General features: G+C 39.1%; 2 protein-coding genes across 2 annotated transcripts; one reads left to right on the forward strand and one right to left on the reverse strand.

Annotated features, from left to right (window-relative positions):
- The first annotated feature begins 636 nt into the window (after positions 1–636).
- LOC110907699 (pleiotropic drug resistance protein 2) lies at positions 637–10,052 on the forward strand. Its single transcript, XM_022152643.2, has 14 exons — positions 637–820; positions 904–1,007; positions 1,089–1,254; positions 1,345–1,523; positions 1,609–1,941; positions 2,046–2,160; positions 3,603–3,778; positions 3,847–3,930; positions 4,012–4,145; positions 4,237–4,464; positions 4,529–4,700; positions 4,777–5,031; positions 5,108–5,127; positions 9,726–10,052. The coding sequence occupies exons 1-14, from the start codon at positions 700–702 to the stop codon at positions 9,973–9,975; spliced, it is 2,337 nt and encodes a 778-aa protein (XP_022008335.2). The 5' UTR covers positions 637–699; the 3' UTR covers positions 9,976–10,052.
- A 137-nt stretch (positions 10,053–10,189) lies between these two features.
- LOC110907698 (putative F-box protein At3g17490) lies at positions 10,190–11,356 on the reverse strand. The gene has a single exon (XM_022152642.2). The coding sequence runs from the start codon at positions 11,354–11,356 to the stop codon at positions 10,190–10,192; it is 1,167 nt and encodes a 388-aa protein (XP_022008334.1).
- Between the last annotated feature and the right edge of the window lie 9,116 nt (positions 11,357–20,472).

The raw sequence follows: 20,472 nt of genomic DNA on the forward strand, positions 1-20,472 counted from the left end.
TACAATAATGGTACATAATTATCTCCTAAAATATGTGCATAGTATCCGTAAATATTGTTAGTCTAATAAGTTTTTGACGGTGTGTGTTATATTATGTGTGATATAATCAAAGAAAGAACGGACCGTGTTCCTGGAATTTGCTCTGATACCAGTTTGTTGGTGATAACTGATCAGACCAAGGTGCAATGAATTGAAAGTGAAACTAATATGATCTAATGTGTGTATACAAAGGGATTGGATAGAAAACAATTATGCAGGAACTATTATGATTTCTTGGTGATGATCATCAATATTATATACGTATGCTTGCAACGGTTATTGGCGCGAATACTAACCGACACAACCGTTGATTGATGCTGATTCAATAATAACCACCATACAACCGTTACAACCTAATCCTAAGTAATAATAAATATAAGTTTGAATTAATGTTACAGAATATTACATGATAAGAATAATTAGAGTTTATAAGTCTTAATAATCTGAACTTATGCACAGGTTCGACCAGAAACTGACCCATATATATGTGTTTAATCTAAACCCACCATGTCGTGTCAGAAATTCACACCCCTGCTTATAAGTCTTCAGTTATTGGATACTAATAACTTTCATCATAGCTTTGCTCCTAACATGTATCTTTATTTATAAAATCGAATCAGGTTCTTCAAGCAGCTTTTGGCGTATATCGGCCTACATCAGATGGCCTTGTCTCTTTTTCGTTTCATTTCTGCACTTGGAAGAACACAGGTTGTAGCAAGTGCTCTTGGTACATTTTCGTTGCTACTAGTTTTTGTACTCGGTGGATTTATAGTTGCAAAAGGTTTGTAATAGGCATAATTACTCTTTGTAGCAAGTATATTAAATCCGATTAAATCTGTTTCTAACATATCTGGTTTCTCGCAGATGACATTCAGCCATGGATGATATGGGGTTATTACATCTCCCCCATGATGTATGCACAAAACGCCATTGCGATCAATGAGTTTTTAGATGATAGATGGAGCAGAGTAAGCTCAAATAATCCTCATTACTCACAAATTCAGTTTTTTTTTTCTTCTCAAATTATTATTTTTTCTTTTTTCTTACAGCCAAACCCAGATACACGAATTAATGAACCAACTGTAGGAAAGGTTCTTCTCAGGGCTAGAGGAATGTTCACATCTGAGTATATGTTTTGGGTTTGCATTGTTGCGCTTTTCGGGTTTTCACTTCTCTTTACTCTCTTCTTTGTGTTAGCTCTAACATACCTAAACCGTAAGATTATGAATTCTTTAATTTGTGTTTTTCGTATAATCTACTGCACAAGTTCTAGCATCTTAGTTACTGTTTTGATCCAAACCCCAGCTCTCGGAGATTCAAAGACAGTTGTCCCGACAGAAGATGAGCACAATCAGAAGCACCCACAAACAGAAACAGAAACAGAAATGACAACAAGTAGCAGCAAAAAGAAAGGAATGGTGCTTCCATTTAAGCCATTATCACTTGCATTTGATCATGTCAATTACTATGTGGACATGCCAGCTGTAAGTCTCAGTTCCACCAGCATTAGCAACTTCATTTCCTTAGATAATATGTGAAATAATGGAATCAAAGAATCAAATCTATCAGGAAATGAAAGCGCAAGGAATTGAAGATGATCGTTTACAACTGCTAGAAGATGTCAGCGGTGCATTCAGGCCAGGAGTCCTGACAGCACTGGTTGGTGTAAGTGGGGCCGGAAAGACCACATTGATGGACGTCCTAGCTGGAAGAAAGACCGGTGGGTACATCGATGGAAACATCAGCATCTCCGGTTTCCTTAAAAAGCAAGAAACTTTTGCACGTGTGAGCGGATACTGTGAACAAAACGACATCCATTCTCCACATGTCACTGTTTATGAGTCACTTGTGTACTCTGCCTGGTTGCGTCTTTCTCCAGACGTAACCTCACAAACATGCCTTGTAAGCTTTTCAATTTCGACCCCTTTAGTATCATCCTGAATGATCAAACGACCCGCTACCTTCCCATCTTGCTATCTCTAACTACATACCATTTTCTGGTTCAGATGTTTGTGGAGGAAGTCATGGATTTGGTAGAATTGAGCCCATTAAGGAATGCATTAGTGGGCCTTCCAGGAGTAGATGGGCTTTCGACTGAACAGAGAAAGAGACTTACAATAGGCTATTTGTTTTATGGGTTTGATGAAATTCAATGTTTTGATTAAGAATTTAGGGTTTTAGTATTCAAATCTTGAAGGGGGTGAGTCAAATTTGGAATTTTTTGCTGCTTTTTTGGGTTTTTGCTGATCAATAAGTTAGATCGGGCTGGAATTTTTTATTTTATTCCCAATCTTGAAACTTTTCTATATTTGATGTTGTGGGTATCAATTTCTATGGATTTTTACCGTTTGTATATCTAGTGGCAGTTCAAGTGGTTTAGGGGTCTCTCTTGGATTTGGTACTTTCTTTTGTTATCGTTATTTTGTTAAGTTGACTTTTAGAATTAGTCGATTATCATTGATTCTATGGAGAATGATTAATAGAGTATATTTGTTTATTTATTTGTAGGAGACAAATTATGTCGACTAATTCCGAGTTCGAAGATGAAGTTAGTTCATTCAGTTCGAGTAAAGACCATTCAATAGTTTGGAATTATTTTGAGAAAATACCACCTGGACAAGATGGGATTAAGAAAGCGAGTTGTAATGGTTGTGGAAAGGTGTTTAAGGCTAACAAGGGAACAACTACCATGAAACGTCATTTACCTAAGTGTTTCTACATTGATGAAACCGACCCACTAAGAAAACGTGCTCCTTTAGATCAAGCAATGTATCGGGAAAAATTAGCATGAAATCGAATATGGTGACTTGATCTTTATATCTAGGTGACTAAGAAAACGTGCTCCTTTAGGTACATGAAATCTTTGAAACAAGTGCTGATGCTCATTTTCCACTTTTGCCAAATTTGATATGGTGACTTGATCTTTATATCTAGGTAGTTGCAGCAAATATGGTGAGGACGGACAAGTCATTGTCTGGCACGCATCTGCTCTGTGCTGTAGGGAGATATCAAGAAGCTTGTTCACAGGTTGTATTTTACTGTCGGAAACTGTTTTTTCTCGCAAAATGTTTATTTTTTCCTTTTTGAATTATCACAATAATGATGGTGTGTTTGCTTCACTGGTATAAATTGATGGTTCAGTGATCACTTACAATGTTTTTGGTTTAATCTAACTCTAAATCGAATAGCAATTAGGATATCAATATATACAAAAGTTTTCATTACTACAAGGAACGATTACAGTCGACATCTACTGTGTAAATGGTGGTGTTTTTTATTTTTTTATTTATTTTTTATTTTTTTGAATTTTTTGAATTTTTTTGAATTTTTTTGATTTTTTTAATTTTTTTTTGAATTTTTTTGATTTTTTTTGAATTTTTTTGAATTTTTTTGATTTTTTTTGAATTTTTTGAATTTTTTGACAAAAGCCCATGTTAACCTAAACCCATTCTAACCCATCTCTTAATAAACCCATCTTAACCCAAACCCATTCTAACCCAAGCCCATCCTAACCCATTACCCAAACCTACCCAACCCACCCATTTTGCCACCCCTAACAATAGCTGTAGAACTAGTTGCCAATCCATCAATTATCTTCATGGATGAGCCCACATCGGGACTTGACGCAAGAGCCGCTGCTATTATCATGCGTACAGTCAGAAACACGGTAGATACGGGAAGAACCGTTGTTTGCACAATTCACCAACCTAGTATCGACATATTTGAAGCTTTTGATGAGGTAAATTATCTTTTAAAAAAGTACTATGTTTCTTTATACTTCAAAGTTTACTATTTACATTCTTGCAGTTATTGTTGATGAAAAGAGGTGGAAAGGTTACTTACACTGGACCTCTAGGACGCCATTCTCACCTGCTAATAGAGTATTTTGAAGTGAGTCAATACTACATACTTATTTCATGCTTACACTTGAACAACATATATATATAAGCTAACATGAACACGTCCTCTCAGTCTATTCCAGGGGTTAACAAAATAAAAGATGGTCAAAATCCGGCCACATGGATGCTCGATGTTACTTCTGCAACAATCGAAGCCCAACTTGGTGTTGATTTTGCAGAGATCTATGCCAACTCAGATATGTATAAGTATGAATCCTCCTAATGTTTTCCCTTATAATTCATTTTCTTTGTAATATAGATTCTATCAAGACCCTAGATTATGTGTTCTTTATGACAGGAGGAACCAAGAGCTAATTACCGAGCTAAGTAAACCAACACTAAGCTCCCAGGATCTTCACTTCCCGACAAAGTACTCGCGGTCCATTTGGACACAATGCTTAGCTTGCTTATGGAAACAACACTGGTCTTACTGGAGGCATCCACAGTATAATGTTGTAAGGTTATTCATGACAACAGTGGTCGGCGTTCTCTTTGGAGTGATTTTCTGGAAGAAAGGCCAAAAAACGTAAGAACCTAACACCACCACATTTACCGTTGGATTGTAACTCTAAAAGATTTTGTGTTAACAGGGGTCAACAACAAGATGTAATGAATCTTATGGGGGCTATGTATGCTGCAGTCATGTTTCTTGGTGGAACAAACACTTCAGCCGTGCAGACCGTTGTGTCTGTAGAAAGAACGGTCTTCTACAGGGAGAAAGCAGCAGGGATGTATTCTGCAATCCCTTATGCATTTGCTCAGGTACAAGTAATTTGTTAACCTTTGTTTCGAATGGAGTTAGTAGGAAACTTTAAGTAGATCTTTATGTTGCTTTCAGGTGACCATTGAGGTGGTGTATGTAGGCATCCAAACGTTAATTTATAGTCTTTTGATTTACTCAATGATCGGGTTCCATTGGTCTGCTGCCAATTTCTTTTGGTTCTACTTCTACATATTCACGTGCTTTGCTTATTTCACGTTATACGGGATGATGCTTGTAGCTCTCACACCAAACTATGAGATTGCAGCCGTTACAATGACGTTTTTCCTTAATTTCTGGAACTTGTTCTCTGGTTTCATGATTCCCAGAACGGTACACCACCTTTAAACACTAGTATATAATGATTCTTGAATGAACTACAATAACAAAAACTATACAATATTTGCAGCAAATCCCAATATGGTGGAGGTTGTTAGACATAAATATATTATAAGCTAGATAGTATTATTATTATTATTATTATCATAAGTTTTATGTTAGGATAATTAGAAAGGGCGGTTATCACCACTCAAGGTATTTCGATGTATATATGTATTCTGTATACCAACATTTTCTATTATCAATTCATATTTTCATGAACAAAACCTTTCATCGTTCCCAGAAACCCTAATTCATAATCCAGGAAATCTAACAAAGTGGTATCAGAGCCACATCGATCGGATCCGCGAAATCTCAAAGTTCGAAACAATCAAGTATGAATCAGGCACAAGGAATTCAAACGCAAATCCCCAAACTCACCGGCCAAAATTATTATCATTGGCACATCCAAATCAAAGTTTTATTCGAATCACAAGAACTGTGGAATATCATTGATGAAGGAATTAAAGAACTGGGCACAAATCCAACAGAGGAAGCGACTGCAACATACCGAGAATCAGTCAAGAAGGATAAACGAGCATTACATATTATCTATCAGTCAGTAAACGACACCATATTCGAACGAATTGCACTTGCAAAAACATCGAAGGAGGCCTGGGATATCTTACACAAATCCTACAGAGGGGAAACACGGGTAAAAACAATCAAACTTCAATCTTTACGTTGTGAATTCGATGCACTTAATATGAAAGAAGGGGAATCGATTGAAGAATATTTTAATCGAACGATAACAATAGTAAATCAGTTACGAATGAACGAAGATAACATTAGTGAACAACATGTAGTAGAGAAGATCCTGCGTAGTTTGACTCGAAATTTCGAGTCGGTAGTGATTACGATAGAGGAAACAAAGAATCTAGGGGATGTTTCGACCGAAGAATTAATGGGAATTCTTCAATCTCATGAACTGAGATTAAAGCGTTATGATGATGCTCCGATAGAACATGCATTCCAAGTCCAAAACACTATCCAAGATAGATATATACAGACTCGGAATGATGGAGCAGGGCGGGGACGCAATAAAGGAAAGGGTCGGAACTGGAATTCTATTAGATGTTACAATTGTCAAAGACTTGGACATACAGCCAAGTTTTGTAAACGTAAAGATGAGAGCGAGAAGCCGGATAATGCCTTGATACATAAAGACGACGATATCGTTGAGCATGAAGATACAATGTTTATGATCTTCAATGTGGAGGAAGCAGTCAAAGAGGATTGCTGGTATCTTGATAGCGGCTGTAGTAATCACATGACAGGAAACAGGGATCTATTTATTAATCTGGATGAATCGCTTAAGAAAGAAGTAAGAACAGGCGATGATAAACGGCTGGATGTTATCGGTAGCGGAGAAGTGTCTGTTTCTATCAAAGGACGGACTCGGAAAATACCTAATGTATTTTACGTGAAAGGGTTAAAGCATAATCTTTTGAGTGTAGGACAACTGATAAATAAAGGATATGCTATCTTATTTCAAAAAGATCGATGTATTATAAAGGATGCAGAAAATGAAGTCATCGGAAAAATTAGAATGACAAGTAATAAGATGTTCCCTCTTCATCTCGACAGCGACATAAATCTTGCAATGACTATGACAACAAAAGACACGACAATCTTGTGGCACAAAAGATATGGTCATGTGAATGTGGACACGCTAATCAGCATGGAAAACAAAGGTCTTGTTTTCGGATTGCCTAAAATTATGAAGCGAGAAAGCTTATGTGAGGGATGCATTTCAGGAAAGCAAACTAAGAAAACATTTCCAAGAAAAGCCATATGGCAAGCTAGTAAACCTTTACAATTGGTGCACTCAGACATATGTGGGCCAATGAGAACTGAGTCGATAGGAGGGTGTAGATATTTTATCACCTTTATCGATGATTATACAAGGAAATCATGGGTATATTTTTTAAAGTATAAGTCAGAGGCATTGAGTTACTTCAAAAGGTTCAAAGCATTGAACGAGAAGCAATCAGATCACTTAATCAAAACACTAAGATCTGATCGAGGTGGAGAGTATTGCAGCAATGAATTTCAAGAGTATCTGAAAGTAAATGGTATACGGCATCAACTTACCAATAGCTATTCCCCCCAACAAAATGGGGTAGCCGAGAGAAAGAACAGAACACTTATGGAGCTGAGCAGAAGCATGATGAATGCAAAGGAGTTACCAACTTGTTATTGGGCAGAAGCAGTGGCATGTGCTACTTATATTTTAAACAGAACAGTAACAAAGACTAGACCAAATATTACTCCCTACGAAGCCTGGAATGGAAACAAACCGAATGTGGAACATCTTAAGGTATTCGGTTGTCTGGCATATGTTCACATACCTAAGCAACGTCGTGATAAACTGGATAAGAAAACAGAAAAAACTGTTTTCGTTGGGTATAGTGAGAATAGCAAAGGTTACAAATTGTACAATCCACAATCAAATAAGATCATCATCAGTCGAGACGTAGTATTTGATGAAAACAAGAGATGGATTTTAGATCCTGAATCAGATGACACACATATTATTGTAACCGATGATGAAGAAAGCCAAATGCAAACTCACAAAGATGATGCCCAAGAAGAAACTGTATTACCTGAACAATTGCAGCCGCATGCCTCAACATCCCAAGCAAACGAAGAACTAAATCCAGGAGAGAATCAAAATCAACACAGTGAAGAATGTTCGGCAGCCGAACATACGCAGGAGCATGACATAAATTCATCATCGTCAGACTCGGAAAATGAGGTTATTCGTACCAAAAGTCTTAACAATGTATATCGAAATTCTAGGGCATTGACCGAAGAAGAAGTGCGGCAGAAATATAAAGATAATCAAGTAGTTAACTTTGTTCTGTACACAAGTGCAGACCCAACATCCTATGAAGAAGCCAGCAAAGATTCAAGATGGACAGAGGCAATGGACAAAGAAATAGAGTCAATACATAAGAATCAGACTTGGGAACTTGTAGATCCTCCGATACATCAAAAACCCATTGGTGTAAAGTGGATCTACAAAACAAAGTATGATGAAAAAGGGAATGTAGACAAGTATAAGGCTAGACTAGTGGTGAAGGGATACAAGCAGAAATACGGGATAGATTATCAAGAAGTATTCGCTCCGGTAATCAGGTTTGAAACAATTAGATTAGTATTGGCTCTTGCTGCTCATCATGGATGGCATCTTCACCAAATGGATGTCAAGACTGCCTTCTTGAATGGTAAATTAGAGGAGCAAGTTTATATTGAACAACCACAAGGTTATATTAAAAAAAGGAGAGGAGAAAAAGGTATGTCATCTCAAACGGGCTTTATATGGTTTAAAACAAGCCCCAAGAGCATGGTACAGTCGAATAGATGCTTATTTCGTCCAAAACAAGTTTAAGAAATGCATTTATGAACATACACTTTATATCAAGGACACGAATGAAGGAAAATTAGTAATATGTCTTTATGTAGACGATTTGATTTTAGCAAGTAGCTCAATGAGATTAATATCCGAGTTCAAGGAATCAATGAAGAAAGAATTCGAAATGACAGATATGGGCTGTCTACACTATTTCCTTGGCATGGAAGTTTCCTATGAAAATGGAAATATTATTCTTTCACAGAAAAAATACATGAGAAGCCTACTAGAGAAGTTTAGAATGACATCATGCAACACAGTCTCCACACCTATGGAATATGGATTGAAGTTATCTAAAGATGATCCAGAAGATTTTGTTGATGAGAGGGTATATCGAAGTCTAGTCGGAAGTTTAATGTATTTAACAAATACGAGACCAGACATTATGTTTGCAGTCAGCAAAATAAGTAGATTCATGGAAAATCCTAAGAAAAGTCATTGGGAAGCAGCAAAGCGCATACTGAAATATATCAAAGGAACCCAACAGCAAGGAATTACATACACAAAAGGAGGAAAGAAGCAACTAGTAGGATTTAGTGATAGTGACTATGCAGGAAATGTAGATGATAGTAAAAGCACTTCCGGATATATTTTTCATTTAGGATCTGGTCCTGTATCGTGGCAATCAAAGAAGCAAAAGGTGGTAGCTCTATCTTCAACTGAAGCAGAGTATATGGCTTTGTCTCTAACTGGATGTCAAGCTTTATGGATTAAAGGGATACTAAATGATTTGGAAGGAAAACAGGACTGCTCTATTCCAATATTTTGTGACAACAAATCGACTATCTGCCTGGCAAGAGATCCTGTATATCATGGTAAAAGTAAGCATATTAGAGTCAAGTATCATTTTATCAGGGACTTGATCAAGAAAAGAGAAGTAGCAGTCATCTTCTGTGCAACGAAAGATCAAATGGCAGACATCATGACGAAAGCTCTGCAACCGAAGGACTTTATTCGTCTGAAAGGCCTACTACACATGAGCCTAGAATGATCTAGCTTACGGGAGGGTGTTAGACATAAATATATTATAAGCTAGATAGTATTATTATTATTATTATTATCATAAGTTTTATGTTAGGATAATTAGAAAGGGCGGTTATCACCACTCAAGGTATTTCGATGTATATATGTATTCTGTATACCAACATTTTCTATTATCAATTCATATTTTCATGAACAAAACCTTTCATCGTTCCCAGAAACCCTAATTCATAATCCAGGAAATCTAACAGAGGTGGTATTATTGGGGTTCACCTGTGGCGTGGACTGTATACGGCCTCATAACATCTCAACTGGGTCAAAACGAAGGACTAGTGGAGATTCCAGGCCAAAATTCTGTGACAGTGAAGGAATTCATTAAAGATTTCCTCGGGTACGAGTATGACTTTCTCGGATATGTTTGTTTGGCTCACATTGGTTGGGTCGTTCTCTTCGGCATCGCCTTTGCATATGGCATCAAGTTTCTAAACTTCCAAAGAAGATAGACAAATTCTAAACACTGTATATGAATATTAAAACTTCCAGAAACATATATTCTTTAGTCATCATTTTCTTTGCAAAATCATTGATTCGATAAACAAATTTATCTAACATGATTTACAGTTTCATATCCAAAACTTACTAAACAGGAAAAATGGACAAAACCAGTCTCAAAACAGAAAAAAAAAAAAAAAAAACGTAAGGGCGTGTTAGATAAAACTAACACATATCAGAAGGTGAAACTAAACTTTCCACGTACTCGATGGGGAGTATAGTATGGAGCCCATAACCCCGGCAACTTTCCAAATCAATAGTCTTATATGAATCTTTAAACATGTCATACATAACGAGTAGCGTGGATGAAGTATCTGCGATTAGAATTTTACCGTTACCTAGAATGTAAAAAAGGAACAAGTTGTTTCTTAAGTGAGGTTCCAAACGGATTGTGAAAGAGTGTGCTTTCAACCATGAGATCTCAACACCGCCTTGGTCTTTACTCACCCACAAATCGTATCTACCGACATCAATGCCGCTGTTAATCATGCAAAGGCATCCGTCTATGGACCCCAAAAGAGGCCAAGTGTACATGAGTTCATAAGGTACTTTCGTCTTCCAAAATACCATCTCCTTAACATTGAGAGCCAAGATCCGGTAACACGGTTCTGTAATCATCCAATACAAAACGCCATTTAGAAACCTACCCACTTTATCACCGGTAAAGATAAAATCTTCAGTCAGGTATTGTGGCGGCTTGCTCCACGAACTAGTTTTAAGATCAAAGACGTCATACTTGAACACTTCCTGCTTTAAATGCCTAAAAACATCAAATCTAACAATCTTTAAGTTATCAGTAGTCGCACCATAGCCAAATCCAAATACATAGCCATCTAGTGGTTTATAAGGTTCACCCATAGACACAAGTTTCTTTGATGCACAGGTTAAGGGATTGTATAGGATCAACTGACAATATTCTAACCACGTATAATCATAAAGAGCTAAAAGTGCAATGCCATTGAATGTTCCAACAATAGAAACGCGAGTATGTTGTAAATGATGACGAATTCTTGTCACATAATATGTATTCTCGTCGTTGTCGTCTATAACAACTAGAGGCCTTGTGTATGTCAAAAGGATCACTCGACGTGATCTCAACTTCATGAAATAGGGATCAGAAATTAGACGATTCCAATGTTTTGACACGCGTCTGAACCGTAGTAATGGCTTACCGGGAAGTCGAGAAAGTATGTTGTAAATAACGTCATGATCACCTATACCAATGTTCGCCTCTTCATTCGCCATGGATCCAACGTTTTCACGGCAGTGAAACGAGGTGCTCAAGTCCTGAGGAGATGATGACGAATTCTTGTCACAATATGACTGAGTCATGTTTATCTTTAATTTAAAATATCATTTTCATAAACCATATATCAATCTAACTGAATCATGTTTATCTTTAACCACGATTATGAGGGAATCAAGGAAGGGTGTTTGGTTGGTTAATGGAATCATCCATTCCAAAAGGCATTTCTCAAAATCATTACATCCACCCCATGTTTTTTTTTTCATTTCATCCCCTCTTACACCATTCATCAACAACACCACAACCCACCACCACCGCCACCCGCAACCCGCCACCCCGACAGCCACCGTCGCTGCGAATCACCCGCCACCGTTACCACCAACCGCCAACGCCACTCACCGCCGCCACCCACCACCATCGTCGATGCCACCACCGTCGCTGCTGCCACCCACTTCCGCCGCCATCCACCACCAACGGCCGCCATCGCCGCCACCGCCACTCGTCATCGTAGCCGCACCGCCATTCGCCGACACCACCACCACCCATCGCCGCCGCCACCCACCACCGCCACCTATAACCACCCACAATCACTACCATCGACCACCACCACCACCACTCACCGCTAATTTTATTCCTTCGTTTTTCTTGCCACCAAACAATATACAATAATAATTCATTCCATTCACACATGGTAACCAAACAAGATATGAAATGGTAATGATCCATCGCATTCCCTCGTCCATTCCATTTCTTCGTCTATTCTATTACCCCATACCAAACAGAATCGTATGGTTATCATGTGGTAATGGAATGGAGCATTCCAAATGAATGTAAAAAATATAACAATTTTTATTCCTTGATAAGAGACTGTTTTTTTCATTCCATGAAGGAATGAAAAAAGATATATTATTATTATTTTATTAATACTAATATTAATATATATCAAAGATTTTACTATTAATTTTTTTAGCATTAATATATTATTAAAATTATTATTATTTTGATTATTATTATTATTATTATTATTATTATTTAGGCAATTATATATTTGTCGTTTTTTATACAATTGTATTTCGTCACTTCATCTTTTTTTGTCTACCAAATAGTACAAAGTAATGATTCATTTTGTTCACATATGAGTAACCAAACATCACAATGGAATGGAATAATCCATTTCATTCCGTTGACCATTCCATTACCTCGTCAATTCCATTCCCTTATCCATTCTATTGTCTCATACCAAACAGATCCTAAAGGTTTCTTTTACGTCACAACACGGGCTTTTTTTACAATACAAGTTTAAGTACTCGTGTATTACATGGATTACTCAAAGTAAATTATATTATTTAACAGTGTTGACATAATAAACCTTAAAATGAAAGAAACGTTTAATTACTTATGTAAACATTAAATTACAAAGTAATACAAAAACCTTTTTGTACCTCATCTCAACCCGCTAACCCATTTACAACCCATTTATCGCAACTTGTCAACCCGTTTAACATGCTTGCAACTTGATTACAATCCAATAACTCCTTTGACTTGTTTCAATTGATGGGTTAGGTGAGTCGTGTTCTAATTACACAACTTTAAGTGTGGGGTAAGAACAAAGTGGTTGTTTATGTCGTAACCAACCAGTTTCAAATTCACAGTCGACTTGCATTTAAGAGTGTCAAGTCGAATTGCATTTTAAAACCACCCAGCAGCCAACTGGTCTTGACCAGTGGCGGATCTAGAAAAAACGTCAAGGGGCAACGTTTTAAAATTTTCTTTTCTATAGAGCCAGCGAAATCGAAAAAAAGTCAAATTATTCAAAATTTATACTACCGCCAAAACGTCAAGGGGTAGCAGGGGCTACCCGTTATCTCAAGCTATATATTTGCCCCTGGTCTTGACGCTTAGCTACATTTCATGTAATAAGATTCATAGGTCTGGTAAAATATTTTTGTAACAAAACTTTAAATCTGAAGTTTCAAACTTCATAAATATTGTTAAATAGTAAAATCACAAACCTCATATACATATATAGTCTAACACGATACGAAGACCTTCTAAGGGCATGTTTGGCTAAGCTTTTTAAACTAACTTGTAGACTTATTAGCTTTTTCAAAAATCTAATAAGGAGATTTTGTGTTTGGCAAAACTAAAAGAACTTTTTAAAATGACTTTTTGTATAGGAGAAAAAGTCATTTTTGAGAATTTAGGATGTTGTGACTTTGAATCAACTTATTGACTTATTAGCTTTTAGTCATTTTACATCAATAAGCTAAGCCAAACACTTTTTAAAAAAAAACAACTTATTGACATATTGGCTTTTCACACCCTATAAGCTAATCTAAACACTTTAAAAAAATAAAAAAAAAACTCTTTTTCAAAAAGTCATAAGTCATTTTCACAAAAAGTCCTTTTTAGGTAAAATAAGCTTAGCCAAACATGCCCTAATATTCCTAAAGTGTTCTAATAAAATATAACTAGGGGTATTCCACCGTTCGTGCGTTGCGCGACATTAGATGTTGGTCTCACTTTGGCGAGAATTCGTTATGCTAACTGAGAACCATTAAGTTATCATGGTGCTTTAACATACGCAACCATCAAGAAATGGTATGTCTAGGCATACCAATTAGTGTCATTAACATTCAACCATTAATTACATGTTTTACATGGCTGATGTGTTGCGCTGCTTGTATATACGACTTATAATTAGTAGGCGGTCAACATCATTTGAACAAAAAGAATTAGTTGATTGTTCCTTGCTCTTGACTGCCATCCCACCCAAGTTTGTCTATGAGGGTGCCTTTGCTAGGCCTCTTAGATGGTTGATCTGAGTCTCGCAAATCAAAAACAACCACCAACATGTTAAATGTGCATTTTTATGCTTAATTAGCAAATAAGCTTACATAACAAAAAGAATTAGCTGATTTTTTGAGCTGTCGTGGTTGGAATTCAACCTTCGTGCAGGCGTGGCGTCTTACAATATTGACTGACATTAGACAAACAATCACATTGTAACACCCCGTGTTACCGAAAGTCAAAGTCAAAGTCAAGGTTGACTCCTTTGACCGTAGTTAGTCTTTTTTATGTTTTTATGATAGTTGTATTATGTGGAGTAACTAATTACAATCGAATTAATCGAAGTTTATTTATCAACGTGAAACCGCTTTACGACTGTGAATAATAGGAAGTAACAATGCGATAAAGTCAATTAATCAGTAATCGAACTAATCTAATCATCATCGAACTCGAGACTCGAATTACGTGAATTTTGGGGTTAATATACGTGTGTGTGTCTTATGTGTTACTTGTGCATGTTTATTTATGTTATATGTGGTGATCAATCGAATCGAAACTCGAAGCTCAATCGAACTCAATCGAAATCGAATCATGATAATTGGTAGAAAAGAGATAGCGCGAGATATAAATGATTGTATGTTAGATATAGTGGTTGGGATTAAAAGTAATTTGAATAGGAAACTCTATCGTATTCTCATCAATCGCAATTGAAATCGAAATATCAAAAATCGTCGCACCGAACATTCGAATCAGGCAGCTGAACAATCAGGCTCTCGGCCGATCGAACAGCCCAGCCGATCGGACTGCTGTCCGATCGGGATGCCTGGCCGATCGGCCAGCCCTTTCCTCTTTTGGCAGCCTATAAATACCACTGTCATTGTCATACTTACCACTTTTGGAAAGCTCTGACCGACCAGCTCGTGCTCTCATCCTTTTTCTCAGATTTCTCTCGATTCCGGTAAGGTTTCATCCTAAATCTTGTACTTTCTTGACCTATACACACTCCTACACCTTTCTATCTTTCGAATCTTGATTTCTAACCGTGAAATCATCAAGATTCAAGTGTTCTAGGATGATGTCATCATGGTGTTCTTGAAGAACTTCATGTTTTGGCTTCAATCCATCAAGAATAACTTGGATCTAGCCGATTTCCATATAAACAAACAAGGATCCTTCATAGATCTAAACATTTACACGGTGAAAAAGGATTGAAAGATGGTTTTCCAACTTTCTTTCAACTCTTTTACACTCAATGCCTTCAAAACTGATAGAAACGGGACTTGTACCGACTTGCAAATCATTCCGGTGGTTGCATGACTCAAGATCTGGATTCTATCCATGAGGTTCACCGATTTCGGGTTAAACGTTAAACTCCGTTCCGAACAGTTCACCGGCCGGATATGGGTGATTCCTGTCCGATCAGGAGGAACAAGTAAGAACGAGGGTTCTATGGTTCAACTTGTGGTCAAAACACCTCGATATAACAACAAACAATCAGAACAGCCAAGTGTTAGACGAACAGGCTGATCAGGTCAGGATGCTGACCGATCGGACTGCTGTCTGAACGGACAGCCAGCCGATCGGACAGTCAGCCGATCGACCAGTCCAGCCGATCGGCTAGCACATGGTCCCACACTTGAACAATTCATTGAAGTCTAGTATTGAACGAACTGCTGTTCGATCGGACTACCGTCCGATTGGATTACTCTTCGAATCATGAGATACTGTACTTCAACACTTAGTCGATTTTCAACGTGTTCAATGCACTAGGAGTGCCACCCGATCGAACAGCCGTCCGATCAGGTGACACCCTGATAAGAACTTGTTTGCTGAAGTACCTAACCGATCGGTTAGCCGGCCGAACGAACAACCGTCCGATCGACCGACCTGAAAGGTAAAGATACTTCAATGTTTTCAAATGCTACAACGAAAACTTCAAAAGTCAAACCATCATACACAAACACATCCTTCTCAAAGGAAGAAACAATCCATTCGAACAGCCATCCGATCGGCCTACCGACCGACCGGACAGGCTGTCCGAACGGAATGCCAATCCGAACGGTCAAGCCGTTCGATCGGAAAACCGTCCGATCGACCAGCTGTCCGACCCTCTGACATTTGTTTTCCGTTTTACGCGTTGCTTATCGTTATGCTATCGAACTATTCAGGCTAACCCTACTCTCAAGTGCTCCCTTCAATCCATCAATCACTGTGAGTATACTCGAACCCTTTTTGCTTTAGCACTTTTGGGTGTTACATACGTTACCTATTCTAAATCACAATCGAACACACTACTCGAATACTTTAAACGCTAACCATTACCGCATATATTACGTGACTAAATGAATGCTTGTTGTTATGTTTACACGTGGAATGTTGTCTACCTGCCTTAACGACGATAGTACTATAGTTTGGACTCAGCACCCGTTCACACGGGGGTTGTTAAGGACAATTACTTGCATGGATTACGGTGGTAATCATGTATTACGAACTGCCTCGGGCAGTCAACCCGCAGTCAATGGTATCGATAGATCCATGTCGATAATTAACATGCTTTGTTTTCCTCTGTGTACGTGCTGGTTATGCGTAAACTATTTCGAACTCTATTATGCTATTATCAAACTTGTATGCTCACCTTTACATTTTATGTGTTGACTTTATTTTAACTTATGTGACAGGTGTTTAAGATGCTTATCTGCTAGGAAGGCGAAGCTAGAATAGGAGTTTAGAGCATAGTTGTCTGAAGATCTTGCAGATCGAGTCTCTAGACATAGATAAACAATATTTATATTTAAATCTGAGTTGTCAGAACAGAATATTTGACTAGATGTTATCTGTAACAATTTGGTTGCTATTTGAGGTACGGTATGGGACGTATTATATAAATTGAATGGTAATGATAGTTGTTATGGAAACTTCTGGACAATCTGTTTCGCTCAGTGCCATGCCCTGATGATTCCGCCATCGGTTGGGGTGTGACAGATTGGTATCAGAGCCACAACTATAGGGAATTAGGCTAGACTCGACCTAGTTCGTGTCGATGTCTTAGAGACCTAGACTATAGTTAGGAACCAACAAACCAAGCTTATGTGCTATATATCCTGCTAATTCTCATCATCACCGCACTCGAATTTTCAAAAATGAGAAGGTGATTTAGTCAAGATTAGGTGTGAAAACCGCAAACTCTCGACTAAATTGCTGGATCAATGCTGTTTTATCAACTTATCAATGATCTCTTCATTATGCTTTCTCAATAACGAACGCTTGTCCAACGGGAGATTATACCAAATCAGGAGTGAAATCCATATTTTGATGAATAATCTCCTCAACTTTACTAGAACAAGGAAGAAGTTGCTAAGCTAGGGGTGAAACCCTAACCTTGACAACTTGTTCCGACTTTTATTTATCTCACCAAGGTCTCGACGGACTCCAACGACCTGAACTCACGAGTATGACCTAGGGAATACGTGCTGAATGCCCAAGAGTCGAGGCGGAAACACGATCCCGAAAGTCGAAATGTGACGACAACTCTACTGAGAATAGTCGAATCGCTTTGGGTAGTCGATGTCTAATAGCCGCAGACAATCTACTTCTCGATTTTTATGTGTTTCGATTCTGAGCCCGCAACTGCTGACTCTGAAAATTCTTTGATTTTATGTGTTTTAAGTATGTTTATCTGTTTATGTGTTTAATTTTGGAAAATTTTTCGATTTTGCTATCACTTCGATCGACACACACGACTCGCATTGCTCTTCTATCTCAAAACGGTAACAAGTCGCTATAATGTAGACGGCATTATGATACGATATACGCTTATACTATACTCGACATGCCATACGATTATACTATACTACTCGATATGTTATACTATTCGAAATACTATACGCAATCGACACGCGAGCTTTGAATGATAGGTTTCTGTATTCTGACTGCATCTGTGATTAAATGTGTATGTGCTTCTGTGTTTGTATGTCTCTGTGCGCTACGTGCCTACGTGCTTATGTGCTTCTGTGACTACGTGAATCTGTGGTTATGTGCTTATGTGTTTATGCGATACGTGTTTCGACGTGTTCCTGAGTTTTAGTAAGTAGTAGACGTGTGAGGCGAGATTCGATTTTGATGTGTCAGAGACCTACGATGATGTCTGTTGCAGACCATGTCGTCTTCCGGACACCGAACCCCACTTACCCGCCAAGAAAAGAGAGACAGACGTCTTGCTGCTATCATCGCCAAACAAGTAGCTAAGGCTGTGAGCGATGTCTATGAAAATGTCAGCAAATCTTCCGGGGAGTCGAGAACTGAAGCTCCCAAAGATGCTACCAAGACTGTTTTCAGCTTTAAACAGTTCAAGGCATGCGGACCAAAGGAATTCACCGGAGAAGATGGCCCGACAGCTATGTTTCAATGGTTTGATTCCATCGAAGTCACTCTGCGCCAAAGCGGTTGTCTAGAAAATCTCCATACCCTAAACGCAACTGGCGTCTTCCAGTCCCGAGCTCTAGACTGGTGGACGGCCGAGCGAAACAAATGCGGGAATGATGCAGCTTATGAGCTGACATGGAAGGAGCTGAAAGCCATTATGATGGACGAATTCTGCCCTCCCCATGAACGCCAAAAGCTGGAGGACGAGTTTTGGAACATTAAGCAGAAGGATGGTGATAACGCAGCCCTAACTGCTCGCTTTAAACAGCTCAGCATCATTTATCCCGATCAAGTCAAGACGTCAGACATGGCCATCAAGAAGTGCATTCGAGCTCTACCCGATTGTGTTGCCGATTTTGTTCACGCCGCGAAGACATCATCAATTGAAGAGACTTACTTGCTTGCCGCCGAGATCAACGACAAGCGAGTAAAAGCTGGTTTCTGGGATAAGCCCTCCAAGTCTCTGCATCAAGCCACCACTACATCGACCGCCGAAACCGCCACTGCTCAACCATCAAAGTCATCACGCCGCAGGAAGAAGCACAACAACAACAACAGCTCCAGCAATAAGAAGTGTGCTGTCACTACCACTACTGCTCCTCTGCAAGCCGTACCGGCTCAGCAGCAGTCTCATCATCGACCAGCACCAGTTGCTCAAGCGCCGCCAGCAAAGCGTGCTTACACAGGTCCCCACCCGCTCTGCCCGACATGCTCATATCATCATCCGGTGGGTCTTTCCTGTCGTTTCTGCGCTCATTTCAATTTATACGGCCATTTTACTGCCAATTGTCGCTATGGTCCTTGTCAAGCCCCAGTTCAAGCCACTGCTCATCAAGCTCTACTCCCAGCCCCGCAAGGCCAACAAGCGGCTCAGGAACCCGCGATCAATGCTCGAGTCTGCTTTGCATGTGGTGATCCTAACCATTTTGCAAACATGTGCCCGAACAGGGTGGTGAAGCAAGAGCCCCAGCAGCAGCAGCAGCCTCAGCAGCAGCAACAAGCAGCACGCGCCAGAACCTTCAACATCAATGCTCGCCAAGCCCAGGCTGACAACAACGTGGTTAATGGTACGTTCCTTGTGAATAGTATTTATGCATCGTGTTTGTTTGATACTGGAGTCGACAACTACTTTGTGTCGTTTGAATTCGAGAAGCTCCTTAGTCGTAAGCACTCTTATCTCCCCTCGTCATACGAAGTTGAAATCGCTACTGGAAGAACTGTCGCCGTTAATTCTATTCTTCGTGATTGTACTCTCGAGCTCAACAATCACATTTTTCCAATCGACCTCATTCCGATGCAGCTCGTAAGTTTTGACGTCATAGTAGGCATGGACTTTCTTCGCGAAAACCATGCTGAAGTTGTGTGCTTTGACAAGATGATTCGATTCTCGCTCGCGAATGGTGATTTATTGTGTGTCTATGGCGAAACTGCTTCGAAAGGTCTCAAGCTCATGTCGTGTGTCCAGGCTAGCAAGTATCTCCGTAAGGAATACAGAGCTTTCTTGGCCAACATTGTAGTAGCGGAGAAGGAAAAGAAAAGGAAGACAGAGGTGAAAGACGTTCCCGTGTTTCGTGAATTTCCTCAGGTGTTCCCTGATGATCTTCCTGGACTGCCGCCAAGTCGTGATATCGACTTCCGTATCGACCTCATTCCTGGAGCTAACCCCGTAGCCAAAGCCCCTTATCGACTCGCGCCATCCGAAATGCAGGAACTCTCGAACCAACTCCAGGAATTACTTGAAAAAGGCTTTATTCGCCCGAGCACCTCTCCTTGGGGCGCACCAGTCCTTTTCGTCAAAAAGAAGGATGGATCGTTCAGGATGTGTATCGACTACCGGGAATTGAATAAGTTAACCATCAAGAACCGTTACCCCCTGCCCCGCATCGACGATTTGTTTGATCAACTGCAAGGTGCTACGTGTTTCTCGAAGATCGACCTACGTTCAGGCTATCATCAATTACGCATCCAGGAAGAAGATATACCCAAAACC

This window comes from Helianthus annuus, chromosome 14 (genome assembly GCF_002127325.2).
Source record: "Helianthus annuus cultivar XRQ/B chromosome 14, HanXRQr2.0-SUNRISE, whole genome shotgun sequence".
Taxonomy (NCBI): domain Eukaryota; kingdom Viridiplantae; phylum Streptophyta; class Magnoliopsida; order Asterales; family Asteraceae; genus Helianthus; species Helianthus annuus.